We start from the raw sequence: 19,612 nt of genomic DNA on the forward strand, positions 1-19,612 counted from the left end.
AAGACAGCCAGTCTGCGTTACTGTTCCAACTAAGTCTTTGTTAATCTCTGCATGTATTTCAGTCACTGTTACTAGAAGAACTCCCCTTTGGAGCTTAGATGGCATGTCTGGGCAAAATCTTGAAACTTTCCATGGTGTACCCCACCTCTCACCTTATGACGGATGAAATGCACTCCAGCAATCACTAAAGCACCATGTTTAATAAGCACTGGAGAAAATGGATAGATGGATGAACAGTTAACAACAAACAACAAAATCTCCTAAAATAGTATTATGGGATATTTTTTGTGCCTTTAAAACACTAAGTTAACTTATTGTTTCATAGCACATTATGACAAAGGCTATCATTATCAGGTTTCAGCTCAGTGTTGTAGTGACAAAATGTTCAATCATGGTGAAGATGTTTGATGGAATTGGGGCGTAAGTCAATCCACTGACAGGTCCAGTCCATGTTACATTGAACTGAGAGCCACACACGCAATACAAGCTGACAATCCATGCTCCTCTGAAGTGTATTAAACAGTATATACAATACGCACTGATTCTCATTATTATTCAGGATGTGGCACATTTCTATTTCTTCCTCCACAACCGTGTGGTCTTGCTGTTTTAGCAGCATGTAGGATATAAAGGTCTTTCTAAGTAGAAAATGTGATTTATGATAGAAGGGAAGCCTGAAGACATATGCGGTACGGTAGTTTGACCGGCCTCCAAGGGGCACAGAAGGGGGCTGGAGTAAAAGAAAAGCAGATAGAAATTCACAAGAAAACTACATCCAGCCTTGAAGGAGGGTATAACCGTACCCACCCTGTGGCAAACTGTTGTGGGTGGGCTTTATTCCAGTGGAGTGTTTTCCTATGCAAGAGGTTGTATTTATTGGTCTTCAATTTTATCATCACTCATAGCTCTTTTAGTTGTTTTTTTCTTTCTTTCATCCATTTAACAGGTAAAAGATTTCTTTTTATCTCATATGTGTTAACATCATAGGCTGTAAAAACAATTTTTAGAAACAGTTATAAATCAGCGTAAGTGCATTGAGGTGCATGATTAATAAAGTAATCAAAAATGACTAAAATGTGGTTTTACAGCTGGAAGCAAACACCCTCATGTAATCACCACAGGTGTACTGCAGCGCTGACCTTTACTGCCTGCGTCTTTAATAGATGTTGTTTTTAAAATCTGTGTGGCACTGCCGCTTTCGAAAAAGCTTCAGTGTATTTTATATTATGAGCACACAAACAAATAAAGTAGTGATTCAGTAAAGAATTTCAAATGTCCTTTTGGTGAGTGTTTGTTCTGTATGGCGCACTGCGATGGGTTTTAAAAGCCTGCTTCGTGGAACTAGTTTTTACATACGATGAGGGGATTGATGAATTTTTAACAAGACTAGATGGCACTCAGCTGCACTGCCCACAGCTTCACGGAGGCAAATTGCATCAGCATCAGCATAAACAGCTACTGTAATCCAGCCTGTTTATCCCCCTCACTACATATTTCATCTGTTGACATTAGATGTCATTAGTATGGCCCTCAGAGGCATTGTGGACATGTGTGTTTACAGCTGAGGCTGGAGTGTTAATTACAAAAATAAGGAAGAAAAAAAAAGAAGCCACCAAAAATGTAAATTGGCTTATATATTCCTATATATTTATATACTTGAGCAGTCCTTAAAGAACAGTGAGATTTTGGAACTGGTGTCCTGTTTGAGTCTTTCTGTTTTATTTAAGTCATTAAATTCCAGATGATGTGATGCATAAATAAGATCAGACCTTTTTTGGTTTATTTTCATGCCTCAGTCTACGTATGTACACACCCAGGACATGACATTTTAATGAATCTTCTGGATAACATTTAGTAAAATGATTGTTTGGTACGCTGTTGATTTACCATTCAATTCTGTTACTGAGTATTTACAGTGAGAGATGGGAGTCACAAGGCTCTAATAGTGTGGTGAGCAGGGGTGGGCTTTCGTTTCAAAAACAGCATCGATTCACTTATACATGGAAATAGCCTATGGAAAAACTAGCTCACCCTTGACCTCCTTTCATCTTTTTGCACAGTATCTCTAGGTTGTGTCAAAAAAGAACTTAGAGACATAGTCATATTGACACTAAGACTGTGGCTGATAACTGTTATCATCCACAGCACATCTGTCAGTTGGTTTGTTTAATAAGTCAGCCTCTACAGTTACAAATGTCTCACATCATTTTTCCTACTGCTAAACGTGAGTGTTGTTTTACCTGATTACTAACTTCAGTTGATTAACTAGTCTGATTCGGGACCCTCAGATATTATTCATTCTACGTCTTGATAGTTTAAATATAAATAGTAAGAAACTTAAAGTAACTGAGGTATAAAAATAATTTGAGGTGACTGAGTCAGATATTCACATTCAGTGCTATTGTAAAATGTCTTTTTTGTGGGGTTTTTTTAAAGACAACATGGCAAAATTGTATTCATAGTTGGTTCTTTATATGTGAATGAATCAGCTTACATACAGAGATAATGGGACCTTAGTCATGTAACAACTTTAATAAATCAGTTCTCCAGTGTCCACACATTATGAATCCAAGAGGAATCCATTATTCACAGCTGAACTGTTTTGTCCAGAAATATTGCCTGTGTTAGCTCCCTTAATCCAGTTCAGTTTGTTTTATGGGTGTAAATGTTATACCGGCTTATACCTAGTAAGCGTGCAAAACCCTGAAAATTGCTAAAATGAATCCAAACAAAGCACGAAGACTTCTGGCAGACTGCGGTAGCACTATTCCACCAATTATGCACATTTCAAGTATGATTCCAGATTTGTGGAAAAAGTGATTTGCAGATCTAACTGCTGTTTTAAAGGAAAGATAATGATGATGAGATTAAGGTGGTTTCAGTAACAGGATGAGAGAAGAGTAGAGACTGAATTACCTGCCAGGTACAAAAAAAGGACAGGCACAAGAGAAAAAAAAAAGAAGAACAAAGGGATGTCATCTCTATCAGTTAATCATACTCGCTGTGAATAAATAAAATGGCAGTTATTAAGCAGTGTTACAAATGACAAACGAGAGAAAACACAAAAGGGAAAAAAGTGTTTAAAAGAGAAGTACCGCTTGAGTTTTTAATTACATACCTGCGGCTGAATCGTATTGTTGTTAATCAGCACTACTAATGAAAGTGCAGGTTGTTATGGTGTTTTTGCAGATCTGTTGAGAGGTTTGACACACTGTCTCCCTACTTTACCTTCTCTAATTATTTCATTATTCACCTGCTGCTACATCAGTAAACAAAGCTGTTTTTGTGACAGGATGACTAATGGTGGAGGTCTTGTGTCTGTGTGTGTGTTTGTGTGTATGTGTGTGCAGAACTGTCTTATCCAACCACCCCAACACACACACACACACACACACACACACACACACACACACACACACACACACACACACACACACACACACACACACACACAGAGGAAATCACTGGTATGTAAACACCGATACATACGATCCAGGTTTAGATGGTGAATGTGCGTTAAAGTAATATTCCTCCAGTATTAAGTATGTGTTTATGTTTGCTGGTGTGTGACCTGCACTCCCACTGCAGTGTATTCTGGGTAAGGGGAGTGATGCCTTCACAGCCAGAAGCTCCCAGCTCACGTGTCTGTGGGTTTATGTTTTCCTGGGAACTGGTGTTAAAGCTTCCCAATAGCCTGGATGTAATGAGACCTAATGGACTCTGATTATCTTTATCTTTATCTTTCACTTGTGCTCTCACCTATGCCGTCTCACCCCTTCCCCTCCTTCCTTATCGTTCTCTTCCATCACTCTTAGCTCCGGCTCCTCCTAACTCTTTGTTCTCGTTTGACTCAATCAGAGCCCTACGTCTATGAACGTCAGCTCCCCCCGGCTATATTCTGCAGCCACGTGACTCCTGCTGTGCCTAAGTTCAGTGCATGCAGCCCCCTCCCCTCTTTGTCCTCATTTTGTTGTCTTCCCCTAACTTGACCTCCCCCTCTGTAGTGCTGTTTTTCAGCAGGCTCCAACACACTACTCATTTATATGTCACATTGAAATCTCCATCTTTGTTTTTTCCTTGTATTTTCCAGTTTTGTTTCACTCTTTTTTTCAAGGACTTTCTCCTTAAAAATCAAATTAATTTCAACATGTTTCAAATTTTACTCTTGGCTCAACATGGAAGTCAACACCACTATCTATACGATTATTACATAGGCAACACGAGGGTACAAAAACACTGAAGACAGAATCATAAAAAGTTTAAAGAGAAATTAAACCCAAGTCTAAAGGCGCAATAAACATGTCATAGAATGAACATGAAAGGTGGTAAAAAGTTTATGTTCTGTTTTAATGCTTTTTAAGACGTGGATAAGTAGCAGGATGTTTGTCATATGTGCACTGTGAAAACACAGTGAATAAATAAAAATGACATCTTTTTAACACAAAGAGAACAAGAAATATTAACCATTAAGCCAAATGAGTTGACTTGATGAAAATACAATACTTTAATCAATCCACAGGTGACTGAGGAATTAAATTAAATGAAAAACATCAAGTGATTTATTAAGTTAGTGTGCCACAAAAACAGCTTTAGTGATTCTTGTCCGGTGATGGGTGGGGCACCATTCCTCCAAACGTTTTTCCTTTAAATGGTGTTTTCGTGATGATTGTGGGCAATGGTGCTAGTTTACATGCCGGTTCATAAAGGGGGAGATTTGGTGTATGTCATTTTTAAAATCATCAAAATCTATAAATAGGGGCACTGTCGTCCAGAAAGTCTTGGACTTAGACTATAGACAAAGTTGCATTTGGAAAAAAAAAGACTGTTACTGGTATTATTTTGATCACAGTTGCCAGTAACTTTGTGTTACACTACTGCTGCATATCTCTCAGAGGAAAGCCAGATGGTGTATATGCTGGAAAAATTTCGATGGCAGAGAATGTTTCTTCTTGGCAGGATTAAATGCATCAGTCTTTTCACAGCCTCTTCAAATGTACGCTGTTCTGTCATTAATTCTTTTTGCCATTAACACTGTAATTTAAAAATTCTTTAGAAGTGTGTGTGTGTGTGTGTGTGTGTGTGTGTGTGTCCCTGCAGACTCATTCAGCCAATAGCTGCACAATGCAGAGTGTGGCTGTCAATGCCTTTTGCTAAATATGCTAATAACCCAACACCTGTTTGTATAAGAGAGAAAAATACACACCTCTCTGTTGAGCACACGGTCAAAGACTCCCACACAAGACACAGGCAAAGAGATTTTTAAGCTTTGTTTGAGGTTGGCTTTTTTATGGATCTATGGATCATGTCTTTTTTAATTTTTGTGACCAAGACAGCGTGGAGCCGCAGTGGTAACCTCTATTGTCTTTTCCTTTTTCTCCTCAGTGATGGAGCCCATGACGGTGACGACGTCAGTGGTCGGACCGGAGGAGTTCGATCGCAATGCCCCCCGGATCTGTGGCGTCTGTGGGGACAAGGCCACTGGCTTCCACTTCAATGCCATGACCTGTGAGGGCTGCAAAGGGTTCTTCAGGTGAGTTTCATACTTCAGTTGATATGTTTGCATGTTGTCTGTTTTGGTGTATGTTTCTGCTGAGTGTAGGTTGTTTCTGGGTCCAGGCAATGTGAATACATCCTTCAGTCTCTGGTTTTGGGGTTTGTTTGCCTCCTTGATAATGTAGTTTCACATTTCTGCCAAGAGGACCATTAATCAAGTTAAGTTAAAAATAGTGAAACTGAGAAATAAGAAGTTAGAGATAAGAAATAAAAGCTGTTTTGTTTTAACTTCCAAACAGCAAAGGGACCTTCTGTCATATACTTTTGGGTCTTGCTAGTTTAAAATGAATGAAGTTGTATAGCTGTTCAATAGCTTGTGGGAAAAGAAAATGATCATTCTGTTTACTGAACATTGCCAATATGAGTTTACATCATAACTGTAGATATTATTGCCTGCATGTTAATGAGGAGTGCATTGTTGTTGACGCTGAGGTACAGTTTGTCTGTTTCTGCCTGGCTGCATGACCACGATTGCAGTGCTTTCAGAACATTATAAATTATTCAGTGTTCACCACAGTCCTGTTATTTTTCATTTTCTTCCTCCTCTCTCTTGAACTTTTTCTTACTCATTACTCAAACAGTGATATTTAAATGTATGTATACTATTCAGCCACAGTATGAAAATCACTGACAGTTGAAGTAAATGACCGTTTTGCTACAATGGAATATTCTGCTGGGAAACATTGCTTCTTGGTATTCATGTGGATGTTACTTTGTTGCGCACCACCCACTTAAACACTGTTGCTAACCAACACCCATTATTACAGAAGCAGTGGCTTTCCCACAAGGTGCCACACCAAACCACAAAAACTGCTCGGAAACAACTCAATTCATCCATATTGTGTTTCTTATCTTTGTCTTCAAACTCATCAAATCTTAGTCTCATCACAGAAGTTTCACAATGTAACCCACACGACTTAAAAGACCAAATGTCCCAGTTTCAGAAATGTTGTGAAACTCAAAGGATTTTTTTTAATTCATGCCCCAGCACAAGATGTTGTTGGCACCACAGAGTATACCTGTACAGTATAAAATGGATTTAATGTTTTGGCTAATTAGGCCTTCTCTTTTTAATTTTTTTTTTAATTTTTTTTCTTAATTTTGGGTGTCTACATTTCAGTAGTATGTACAGTTCATCTGTAGCTGGGTTATCACCAGAAATGCCTGTTTTTAGTAGTATACCACTTATGTTATAGATAATAAATGATCCCAAATGAGTAAGTGATTCTTTGTGGCTTTTCATAGGCGCAGCATGAAACGCAAAGCTTCCTTCACCTGTCCGTTTAATGGGAGCTGCACCATCACTAAGGACAACAGGCGTCACTGCCAGGCCTGTCGTCTTAAACGCTGCATTGACATCGGCATGATGAAAGAGTGTAAGTTGATATTTATGACCTCTAACAGAATACTGATGTTCTTGGTTGACATGCAAATACATGACCAAAGTATTTTGTATTTAAGTGATCTTTTTTTTGAATGATTAGTTGTAAGTTACTAGGTTGGGTATCAGATGCAGAGTGAAACCTGCTGGTTTATATATTCAGCTGTGGGGACATTTTATCTGCTCTAGAGATGGACACTACAACCAATAAGATCAATAGGAAACATGTTCTTCACTTTAGTAGGATACACTGAAATGATATGCATTATAGACGGAAAAATTACGACAGCTTCAAGATCAAGATTATGATTAAAATCATATTATTATTTGATGTTTGTGCTGGACTTTGATACATGCCTCACTGCATACGCAAGACTTTTGCAGAGTGATACTGAGGCTGATATTAAAGTGAGAATTAACAGCTTTGCTCCTGCTTGACTTACCTTTGATGTAATATTCATGTTAGTATCTGAGATACTGAGCAGCTGGTCTGATGCTACTTCTGTGTCACTGCTTAAATTAGAAACCAAGGCCACCACTGCACAAAAGACGATTGATCTGTAATAATTATTTTACTTCTGTAGCTGGGATGGAAAATCAGCCATTTACATAAGTGGTTTTGGTGTAAATTGATCAGATTTATAGGAAGAAGATATCTTAAGATTTGCACCATTTGGCAAACTCAGTCGTGGATCAGATTGTTGCCGAACTTAATAATGTTGTTAATTCTCCATATAGATGGGGGTTCTGTAATTAGCTAGTTTAGTTGGTAGTATTAAAGCATTGTAATCAGTTACTGAAGTAATAATCTCTTATATTTTCAGTTTGATAGTGTTCTGTATTTAACTGTATTGGTTATGCATGCAGCAGCAGGCCTGGGTGTAACACAAGAAGAAGGTGCTGTGAAGGGAAAATGAGCCATCACCTCACCTTTTGTTAACACAAAATAGCATTTGATGCGCAATGACTACCATAGTTATTTTGCATGTTTACAAATGATCACATTATACAGTGCTTACATCAGCGGTCCTACATCCCACTTATTTAAATATAAAATAGGGACGGGGCACCTCTTTAATGTTGCAAGCCAGTGTGCATTTCAGTCAAAACTGTTCAGTACTGTACTGTTCAGTTAAAACTAACTGTACAGTAATAGAAAGTTCTGCCAGCATCAATGCATGAGCGTAACCGTAACAAGTAGTAAATGACAAGAGGAAAATAAGCGAGCAAGTAGGAAGCAAGGAAGGAAAGAAGCCAGGAGGGGTTAAAGTACTTTTCAACAATGGCTCGCCTTCTTCAAAGAGACAGAATTGTAGAGCTTCCATTTCATTCACAAAAAGACTGTGTTTGTGTGTGTGTGTGTGTGTGTGTGTGTGTGTGTGTGTAAGAGAGATGATGCAGGCACAATTCAGACTGATGATTGCCACCGTGTTCACCATAAATAGCCGTACTACACTGCAGTGTCTGTTTGTGTCTGACGAAAGAAGAGCGAAGAGAGAGCGAGAAGTGAGAGAGCGACAGGGACTCTTATGTGGATAAAATGGTCTCTTTGTCAGAGCTTATACACAGGTTTGTGGGGAAAACGAAGCCCACTGTATTCACTACTGGGAATTACAGCTGCTCTGTTTGTCTCTATTGTGCCTGCGAAGCAATTTTTCCAAATAAATATCCGTTGTATGCTATGTTAAATCTTTGGCAATGAAAAATCTGTTATAGAAAATACTTATTAATACCAACTGCAATTGTGTCATTGGCACTGAAAAGAAATGTAGCAGGACTGTATGCGAGCAAGCAAGCCTAATTCACACGACTGAATCGAGTCAGCGTATTAGCATTCTGTGAATAGAGTAACTGTTAAAAATATTAATATATTATCAATAGATAACATGTACAAGAGTGCATGCAAAAATGCATGCAATATTGTACAGGATAAAATCCTGTCTTCCTTCTCTCACCCCAACTGGTCACTGCAGCTGGCCGCCCCTGCCTGAGCCTGGTTTTGCTGGAGGTTTCTTCCTGTTAAAAGGGAGTTTTTTCCTTCCCACTGTCACCAAAGTGCTTGCTCATAAGGGGTCATATGATTGCTGGGTTTTTCTCTGTATGTATCATTGTAGGGTCTACCTTGCAATATAAAGCACCCTGAGGCAACTGTTGTTGTGATTTGGTGCTGTATAAATAAAATTGAATTGAATAACAATAATGTAGTGTCGTGCACCAATTACCTTGGAGCTTCAGCAACATACATACATAGAACAAGAATGTACTATGAAAACAATCACATTCTTATCTAGAAGATAAGATCAAAGTGTATATGGACTGCTGTGTGTACCTCCAGTTATAAAAGAGTACAGTTATCTTTACTGATGTGTCTTTGTTGTGATAACATACCCGCAGATTACTAAATATTCAAATTGATCCCAACACGGAGCCAGATACAGCATTCTAAGTACTCAAACATTTATTATAAAGTGATATGTTGAGTTAATAAAGGACAACAAACAAGTGCTCGTAGTTTTTTCAAACCATTGTTTTTAGGGTCATTTTGCTTGTATGACTGTTGACAAAGAAGATAACTCGTTCTGCGCATATATCTCCATGCGGTTCTTATGCGCCAATCCCAGCTGTTTGTGATTTATTTCATCAGGCCGCCTCGCTGCGGTTGCGCTAAAACGTCTGACTCAAAAATCTTTTCATAATAAAATAATATGTCTTTGTCAGCTTTTATTTCCATGGAAATAAAATAACATAAGGATTAGGTTTCAGAATTTATTTTTTTTTCTTTTGTTTTTCAGGATAACATGTAATAAATGAATTTGAACACAGTTCAGTTACCATCAGTTTCGTTGTGTATGTGTTTCTGTTTCTGTATTCTATCCTCTTTATACTGACGCTTTGTCTAAGCTTCACCGCCATTCAGATTAGAGCTCCGTGTGTGTCTGTTTGCCCTCTGGTAGCTGTGCCAGCTGAGTTCGTAGTAAACACCCCTATGCTGTCCTTATTTGACAGAGGTTAGGTGGATGCCAGGAACGGACACCTCTTCCCCCACGCTTGTGTGTGTGTGTGTGTGTGTGTGTGTATGTGTGTGTCATAATACTTGCAGTGTTTGTGTATGTTTGTGTGCTTATCCTTGGGCGGGTGCTTATTTGTAACAGGATTAGAAGTTCAGGAGAATTTCTGAAACATTTTACCGTTTAGGTGGCTGGATTCTTGCATTAAGTGCCCTCCTGTTGCCAAGGCCATCAGCTCCCTAATTTAAATTCTTCACCCTTTCTCTAATGTTTTTGTATTCTGTGCCTTTGACAACCTTTACTCTTGTTCGATGTAACCAGAATTGCCAGATGCTCACTTTGTGGACCAAACATGTTAAACAGAGGGAAATGGTGTGGATCCAAAACTAAAAGCTTGATCTCCCAGCTTTTCCATCGGCATAGAATTATAGAATGAATCTAATGGGCAAATTCCTCTCTAAATATGTCTGAGTTTTCAGTTTTGTCTTTATGCTCGCAAGTTGGATATGCAAATAAATAATTTGTTTTCTGTTGAAACTCTTTGGTATATTTGGTTGTGCTGTAACTTAACCAACAGCTTTATTGCAAAAGTAAAACAAATCCTGATATTTTCTTTGATAAGAGGCCCAGGTGCATGAGCAGTTAGGTTAGTGCCCACATCAGTTACATTTTTTTTTTTTTTTTTTTTTTTTTTAAATTTGCTGCGTAGACACAACAGTGTTTATACCACACGGCTTCCTGCCACCATGTATTTGGCATCACAGTCAGCATGTTCCAATGCTCTGATATCTATCTCTGACCTGAATTTCCCTTCATCCATCACATCCAGGGCGTAAGTGCTGCAACAGTATTGGTTACCAGAACCACCTTGACATATATCTCACCAAATTGGAGTATTAGAAGTCTCAATTGTGTTTAAGTGGTTGGTTGGCTGGTTAATGAATAAGCCTGCTGGGAACCTCTGGGCCTCCACCACAGGGGCACTCTGCTGCTCGCTCATTGCCAGGGAACAGGACCGGTGTTGACCAAAACCTGTTGGATTTTAATTAATTGCCCCCATCACAGTTTGCCTTTCTTTCTTTCTGCCTTTCTCTCTTTGCTCTCCTCTGCCACCCTGGGCACTTCACCACATCCAATCACTGGCTTTCCAAACAGCAAACTTTCTTTTGGTAAACTGCTGCTGCCTGCCAAGTGCTGTGGGGTGGTCAAGATGTTCCTTTGATGGTCGGTTGTTTTTTGTGGAAAGCCTTAATGATTCCATCCAGTGCTCAAGCTTGGCTGGAAACCGGTTCAATCATGTTCTGGGCTTTAGAATAGCTTCTTTGACGGCTGGTGCCAAACTTTGACCAAATTGTGCCCATTCATGATTGAGTTATTTGGATGTCTTTACCACAAGGAGTGGTTCAAGACAGTCCTGGCTTGTGACTGGATGGACACTGGAGTGTAGCCAAAGCCTAATTAATTACAGTCAGTTAAAAGAGATGAAAGCCTAGTAAAACCTAGTTAGCTAAGCAGTCAAGGTTATTGAATTGCCTTTTTAAGCCTCAAGTAGTAGTATTTGTTGTTGTCGTTGGTCTCTGCATCACCCAATCATTTGATTATGTAACGCTGCTTCTGTGGTTGCAGTCCAGGGTGCAATTACAGAAAGTTCACTTTAAAATTAGTTGTTTACAACTTCCAGGAAAACAACCAGTATTCAAGATGAAGTGTGTGTTTTCTGAGTTCTATTTAATTTACAGTCAGCCATGACATATAATTGGTCTCTTAAGCTGTAAAGTACATAAATATTTGCTGTCTTTATACCTTTGATCCAAAGATGTATTTAAAATTAGAAAGGCTACAGCTGAATTACAAAAGTTCCCTGTCTTTTAAAAGTTGCACATGCTATAAATACTAAACAATTTTTTTTTTAAAAAAGAGCATAATGTGATTAGACTAAATTAATTTTGCATAAAATGTAAACAGCAAAACAGTTTTTCTGTAGCTGTTAGATTGCAACCTCATCTTTTTGGGCTTCAGCCATGACAGTCTGTCTCTCCTTGGCAGTCGCAGTCTGTCTGGCAATCTCACTGTCTGTCTGCCCAGTTGAGCTCTTCATGGGTAGTCGTTTACTATGGCGCAGAGTCAAAAGTATAATATGGGCCAAGGCATTCATAGGTCAGTGCAATGCTTCAGCAGTGACTACAGTGACCCATGGACTCTAGCTTCGGATAACACAAATACTAACTGTAAAAATATTTACCAGTATTTTTATCATTTCTGAAAACGTTATCTTCAATAATTTTAATTACAATCAGGTGCCACTTCAATTCGACAAATATCCAGATGCTCATTTAAAAGAGAAACTGAAACTGGAGTGTTAATTGAACCTTTTGCTTAATTTTAAAAAAAGAAAAGAAATTAATGATTAGTTTAATTTGTATCATTTTTGCTACCCGCTGGCATTTTTGTGTAATTTACTGCAATGTGTTATTTTGCAATTTATTTATGTTTTTTTAGGGGGAAAGAAAATCACACATCTGACTAGATGTTACATAAACTCACAAAACCCATGTATCAAATATGATATTTTGAATCCCTTGTGGCAGGACCATTTTATTTTAATGTAAAACCAGAGATTAGCCACTTCAGGAAATGTTGACAGTGATCTTATTTTCTAATACAATTTTATCAGCAGCATCTATCATGGTTTGTCTAGTCAAAGGGGTCAGATTTTGTCAGAGGATTCACGGCCATCTGTCATTGTATATCATGTTTAAAATCCAAAGCAGACAGATGCAGGTCAGGGGCAATCTGTAGTAAATAATATGTTTTGATAGTCTATGATTAGAAAGCAATGTAAGGCTCTAAGACGTGTGCGTGCAAACCCAGGAATTCCCAAGCAACCGTCTCATCTAGTCAAGAGTCCTTATAAGCAGTAAGTCTATTCTGTTCTGCACCACTGCGCCGCACTGCCTGCAGCTTCTGTCGGGCAGCATGAATAAGGAAAAAGGCACTTAAATATCTAACATTAACCGCATCATCTGTATGAAAAGGCAGAAGACATGACAGGCTTTTCTGCTTGCCAACTTGAAGCGATGCATGGTAATGTAACCTGGGATGGAAATATTTGGGGCTTACATTACATCCCCCTTAGCTAGTTTTATTGCTGAATTTCTCAGATTTCATCTATGAAAGTTGGTAAAGATGCCTTAACTATTATCTAAGGTACCAAACAGGAATTGCTTTCCTTTCAGTTTAACTCCTAACTTGATTTTGCTTCTTCTTCATAATTTCTTTTTAAAATGTTTTAATGTGTCTTTTATTCTATCTTCCATTGTAGTCATACTGACAGATGAAGAGGTTCAACGGAAAAGGGAAATGATAATGAAGAGAAAAGAGGAGGAGGCAGCCCGAGAGGCCATGAGGCCCCGGCTGAACGAGGAACAGGCTCGGATCATCTCCTGCCTGGTGGAAGCTCACCACAAGACCTACGATGCTTCCTATTCTGACTTCACACGCTTTAGGGTTAGTCCTGTGCAAAGTTACTTTCTCTCTTCACACCTGCCAGAGGTCCTGGGTTAAAATCTGAGACAAGCCCCCACTTGTTAAGTTCTCCTGAAAAAATCCAAGGGGTGTGGGAAAGTAAAAAAGTGTCTGGTTTGAAAAAAAGAGACATGGAAGGAAAATTGTTAAAGTTTTTTTTAAAATTAATAAGTAAACTGAAAGAGATGGATGAGCGGCTATTACTTTCAAAAGAAACAAAACATAACAAAAGCCTCTCTGGCACTCTGGCGTCATGGGCCACATACAGCAAAGTTGGATCTTAAGACTATGGGATAAGTGACCATCTCCTCTCTTTCAGTGCAAAGATGTTTAACATTAACACATTAAATCACTGAGATGTGCAATTTCAACTGCATGTCTCAGGTTTCTACATGAAAAATGTGAAAATTACAGAAAAAAAGTAGCTCATTGCCCAGAGTCTCCTGTATTTCTAAAACATAAAGTTTCTATATTTCTATAGATGGTTAATGACAGAAACATTTCTGTCATTTCCTTGTTTATGTACTACTTAGTTCCGTTGGTTTAGCATAAGCAGCCATGAGGGAGGAGAAACTGTCAAACTTATAAAAGTACAGTTAAAAGTCCAAAAATGTATGCCCCTCTTTCGCATTTGAAACCTTCCATTGGGTCTATCTGGAGTCTTTGCTGGGCTGACTCTGGTCCGCAGGCCTTATGTTTGACACCCCTGCACTAGCGCTCTCTATTCTCTGGTCTTAATTGCTGAGTAGAGTCAGCTGTACAAAAAGCCTAGCACCTTACCCACGACCATACAGGGTAAAAATCACAGCAGGCTCTACTGGGGCAGTGACAGCTCTACGCTCACTTTATGATTGGTGGAGCAAATTCATTTTGTTTTCCAAATGACTATCGGTGTACCAGGTGTCACATGTCATGACCTGGTACACACAGGATGAAAGCATGGAATCAGATCTGTCTTTTACTTTGTGCCTAATGAATATGATTAGATTAAATTTGTCTGCAGTAAAACACCAGGAATTGCTGTGAGGGTGCTGCAGTGCTTTTGCACAATGTGTTAACACCACAGCAAGATCCCCATGAATTATTACTGAGCATTAACTCTTACACAATTACACTGACTTGAGCTGGACATGTATATGTGAGGTGGCATACTTTAATCACAGTTTCACACTTACGCATATTTTTCACAGAAAATAATTATAAGTAACAATGAAGCAAACATTTTCGAATGAGTGATGAGAATTTGAGAATGTGATTTTGGTACTTTTTGGTAATGTGATTGTTTTATATACAAAAAATCATCACCGTTAAAAAGTCAGTAACAGTGGTGTGCCATGTGTGCCTACCAGGTTAGCTGTTTAATAGTTTACTGTTGTTGAAACGGGGGCTTTATTGAAATTCATCAAAGTGTTTTTCAGTGATGCGATTACATTAGCTGCTGGTGAGGCAGGGACTGTTTTGCTTGTTTTTGCTTGTTCTTTGTTTTTTTGGCAACCCCAGTACATAGAGTACTTTTTCAGAACACGGTGTGTTCATGCACACTGTGCAGCAAACCTGACATTTCTAATTCTATTATGTGAAGCTTTATTACTTTATTATTGCGACTGCTATTCTGAGTAAAACCTCAAATAGAAAAAGAACAGTTCCACCAGTCCCTGCTCCTCTGACACAGACCTGTGGTGTGTTGTGATTACTTGGACTTTTGGAGCCCATGAAAACAAGCCCAGCAGCACGGGGTGATATTAATACTTGTGTTTCCGTGTGTGTTTGCAGCCCCCGGTACGCGAAGGCCCGGTTACACGCAGTGCCAGCAGAGCTGCCTCTCTTCACTCACTCTCTGATGCCTCGTCTGACTCATTCAACCACTCACCTGGTGAGACAATAAAGGGTCCCTCTTCTCTTGTGTGTTTTATCAATCAGGGTTAGGACACAAGGACACAGCTGTGAAGAGATCTGTTGATTAAAAATAATAATAACTAGGCTTCATTTTGCGATCGTATCACACCAGCTGCATTGTCAGTGAGCTCCTGGATCATACCCACTGTGGAAAACAAACAGACCCAATAAAGGAATACTCATATTTGCACTTACAAGAAATATGAGGGGTGCTTGTGCCCACTGTTAGTCATATACTGAATCACTGATGCTCCACAGTGAAGCTGTGGTGATTGTACTGATCTTCTGTGCTGCTGTGTGTGAAACATCAATCTTTTTTAGAATTTGTTGCTTCTTTGCGATATCGGCCAAACAGAATACACTTAATACCTTTTATTAAATTACTTAAAAGTCTTTGGCGCATTGTGGGGTGGCTGTAGCTCAGGTGGTAGAGCAGGTCATCTACTGATCGGAAGGTTGGTGGTTCGATTCCTGGCTTCCCCTAGTCTGTATGCCAAATATCCTTGGGCAAGATACTAACCCCAAATTGCTCTCCGATGCATCCATCGGAGTATGAATGTGTGTGTGAATGTTACTTAGAAAGCACCTAGAAAAATGTGCTTGTGCGAATGGGTGTGAATGGGTAAATGCACAAGTTGTGTAAAGCGCTTTGAGTGCTCAGAAGAGTAGAAAAGCGCTATATAAGAACCAGTCCATTTACCATTTATTATTTAAACTCATCGGTTCATGGTGAACTCACTTGCCATCTCCCCTGTGTAACCGGTAACTTGCTCGTTGCTATTTCTGTCTGTTCTAAATGTTTTCTTGTAATCCCTCCCTTCCATCCCCGCCCTGTTCCCTTTTTCCCCCTTCCTCCTTTATCAACTTGTCTCCTAATCCCCTCCTTGAGCAGAGTCAGTGGACACCAAAATGAACTTCAGCAACCTGTTAATGATGTACCAGGATGGCGCAAGTAGTCCAGACTCCAGTGAGGAGGACACAAAACTTTCCATGCTGCCCCACCTGGCTGACCTGGTGTCCTACAGCATTCAGAAGGTTATAGGCTTTGCCAAGATGATCCCAGGCTTCAGGTACCGGTTAAAGCCTCTAATGAGATTTGCCAAGAAAGTACATTAAATCATTTTGTTATTTTGTAACTGGTATTTTTAAAAAGATGGATTCATATTTTTCATTTGCCAACAGCCATTAAACACTATATTATGTGAGCTTTATTTTGATTTATGTGGTTCCCAATGCACTGATCAAATAGCTGATGGTAATTGAGCAACTATTTTGGTAGATTAATAATTTGAATCACTAACAAAACATAATAAATGCTAAAAATGTGGCCATTCTAACTTCCACTATCTAAGTATTTAACTGAATCTGCCTATTTGGCTCTGGAAGATTCTAAAGAACATTTTCAGTTTCTTTTTTCCCACATAGATTTCAATTTTCCACACATTTCCATAGACATGAGAGCAATAAAGTAATTGGCAGATTATTCAGTGATCTGACTGAACCTATAATTTGAATACTTTGTTGTGAATGTAATTGAAATGTCTTAGAGACAAAGCAGACTGCTTAATCTGACCAATTAGAGATAAGCAGGAAAATTGCTGGGCTCAGAAGGGCTCTGATTGCTAGACGTCTCGTACCATAAAGCTGCTAATATTCTTATTATCTTATTCTCTCTCTTATTATCTTATTCTCTCTCTTATTATCTTATTCTCTATGCCATTAACTAATTTTCTGATATTTTTTTTCTGGACTCATTACAGTAAATCAATGTTATATTCTTATTTTAAAATTAAATTTGCAAGAATTTCAAGCAAACTTTCTTCACTTTTTCACTATGGGCTCTTTTTACCAAAGATTTGAGGTGAATTTAATGAATTTTGGAATAAGACTGTAACATGATAAAATGTAGAAAAAGGTGAAGGACTGTCAATACTTTCCCGATGCATTGTAAATTCTGGTGCATCTATCGGGTAGCACATAGACGAGCTCCCTACCCACGTGAAGGGCACATTGTTTTGCTCCCCAGTTGTTTGCTGGGCATTACCGAGTAAGGCGAGATGCTATTATCAACCCCCAAACAAACATGCTCTTCCAAGAATACTCCAGAACAGGCTGTAGCTTTATAAATACATGCAGAGCAGAGATAAATTTGTAAATGTATGCACATACAGAGACGATGAAACAGAAGAATAAACTTGGAATACTGTATCTGTCACATGGGTGTGCATAACGCATACATGTCTGCATCTTGGGAAACAATAATGGCTCATGGATGCCTAGCTCTATTTACATTTCCTCATGAGTAAGCTGTATGCTGTGAGGTCCAAATGAAGAAGTTTGGAATTCTTGGTTAACTTTCTTTTTTTCTTTCTCTCTATAGGCATAATATAGAAACATTTAAATAGTGTTTAGATCCTTGGTATGTAAAAAGAAAGAAACAAAATCTGATTTCATTCAGAAGTGATGGCATAAACAATCTAGATAAAAGGTCTGTGGTTCTCTTACATTTGCATCAGCTTGCATCAGTGAATGCAGATGCACATACTTTTAGTTCTGTTTGCAAAGATCTCTGTTGCTACAGTAACTGTTAAATACAATGTTTTATTTCTTGTTCTACTATCGCTCTACCTCACAGACGTACAGTCATTTGTGTATGTAGGTGGTTAAGTGGAACTCGTCAGATGGAACAGGGTCAAGTGTATTCTGAGAACAAGAAAGTTTTGGTTTTTTATTGTCACACTTAATTTGCATCAATTAAAATGTAAAGTTTGTTTGCAGCTCGTGTTTGTTACCGTGCACGTGTACCGCTATATAACAGTACACTCTGACACAATCTGAGCCATTTTCAAACTTACTACATGCACTATTTGTTTCTTTGGCTTTTTGTTTTTTAACAAAACACTTTACAGTTAAAACTGTATTTTAAATATATTTACCCATGATTAATTAACAATTTATGATAATCTATTATTATTTTATTTGGTCTTGTATGGGTTATTCATGAAGTTATACATGTATGACTTTATATGGTTAATGCAGTATGAAGGCATTATTTCTCTCTGAGCTTCAAAAAGTAAAGTAAACCAAAGAAAACGCCTTCTTCTGTCCCAGTAGGACAAATTTAATGATTTGACAGTGCTTGTGCCTGACTGAAACAATGTAGTGTGACTCATGCTTTTATCTGTAACTGTGTGTGTTGTACAGAGACCTGACAGCAGAGGACCAGATTGCTCTTTTAAAGTCAAGTGCCATTGAGATCATCATGCTGCGTTCAAACCAGTCATTCAGTCTGGAAGACATGTCCTGGAGCTGCGGAGGACCTGACTTTAAGTATTGCATCAGCGATGTGACAAAGGGTTGGTTTCATCTCATTCGTGTAGTAGCTGCACAGAAGAACTAAAGCATTGGTGACTGATTTTCATGTTTATGTATTTGCTATGTGTGTCAGAGACCTTGCTTATCTGTTATATATATACTCTCAAAACATGGACTCCTCTTGTTGAGTCGCTGCTCTGGAGGCATTGGTGAATCATAGCTTTACACACTCCCAGGTATAGAGTGTTAATTCTTGAAGCTGGTGACACAGCTGGGATTATTTTTCTCCCAGTTTATATAACAGTCTTACAAGGATCCCCCACACTCGGCTTTTTACGCACACTTGCACATTACTGTGAGGTTTCGATTTCAGGTATTTTCAGCCACAAGCGCACACTCTGTGCTTATTCACTCGTACATGAAGGGCAGGTAGTGATGTTCTCTGTCCGCAAAATAGAAATACACATGGAAACCAGGTGTGTTTTCATTCATAAGCACAATGTACTAACAGTGAGTGTGTGTCATCCTTCACAGCGGGTCACACTCTGGAGCTGTTGGAGCCGCTGGTGAAATTCCAAGTCGGTCTGAAGAAACTCAACCTGCACGAGGAGGAGCACGTGCTGCTGATGGCCATCTGCCTGCTCTCCCCAGGTACTGCCGCTGCTGTTTGTGTGTTCGTTCGTGCCTTCATTGTCTAGGAGTATTTCCAGCTGAGCCATGCTTTAAAGATTGAGAATAGAGATTAGAAATGGTTAGTGGTTCGTTTCACTACTAACAACACCGTATCATCAAAGTGTGAACAGCATGGTGCAGGGTGTGTGTCACATTCTCTTTCGACCTAGATTCCTCCTGTAGTCGTGTGCTGCCAGTAACACAAGAAAAAGCTTTTCCTGGAAGACCAAATGTGCTGTTCAGTACATTAAAGCATGAAGTT

At 38.9% G+C, this 19,612-nt stretch overlaps 1 protein-coding gene across 3 annotated transcripts in view; it reads left to right on the forward strand.

Moving 5' to 3' along the window:
* Nucleotides 1–19,612, forward strand: part of LOC100696631 (vitamin D3 receptor A) — a 67,017-nt gene that overhangs the window by 39,568 nt on the left and 7,837 nt on the right. For all 3 annotated transcript variants that reach the window (XR_002057744.2, XR_003215687.1, XM_013273753.3), the window contains exons 3-9: nucleotides 5,383–5,530; nucleotides 6,799–6,929; nucleotides 13,265–13,449; nucleotides 15,241–15,340; nucleotides 16,256–16,433; nucleotides 18,568–18,719; nucleotides 19,213–19,329. Coding sequence is in view for 1 of the 3 variants with exons in the window: in XM_013273753.3 (XP_013129207.1) it covers nucleotides 5,385–5,530; nucleotides 6,799–6,929; nucleotides 13,265–13,449; nucleotides 15,241–15,340; nucleotides 16,256–16,433; nucleotides 18,568–18,719; nucleotides 19,213–19,329 (1,009 nt within the window). In the remaining 2 variants the exon portion in view is untranslated. The remainder of the gene's footprint in view (nucleotides 1–5,382; nucleotides 5,531–6,798; nucleotides 6,930–13,264; nucleotides 13,450–15,240; nucleotides 15,341–16,255; nucleotides 16,434–18,567; nucleotides 18,720–19,212; nucleotides 19,330–19,612) is intronic.

Source organism: Oreochromis niloticus, linkage group LG20 (assembly GCF_001858045.2).
Source record: "Oreochromis niloticus isolate F11D_XX linkage group LG20, O_niloticus_UMD_NMBU, whole genome shotgun sequence".
In the NCBI taxonomy this organism is placed as follows: domain Eukaryota; kingdom Metazoa; phylum Chordata; class Actinopteri; order Cichliformes; family Cichlidae; genus Oreochromis; species Oreochromis niloticus.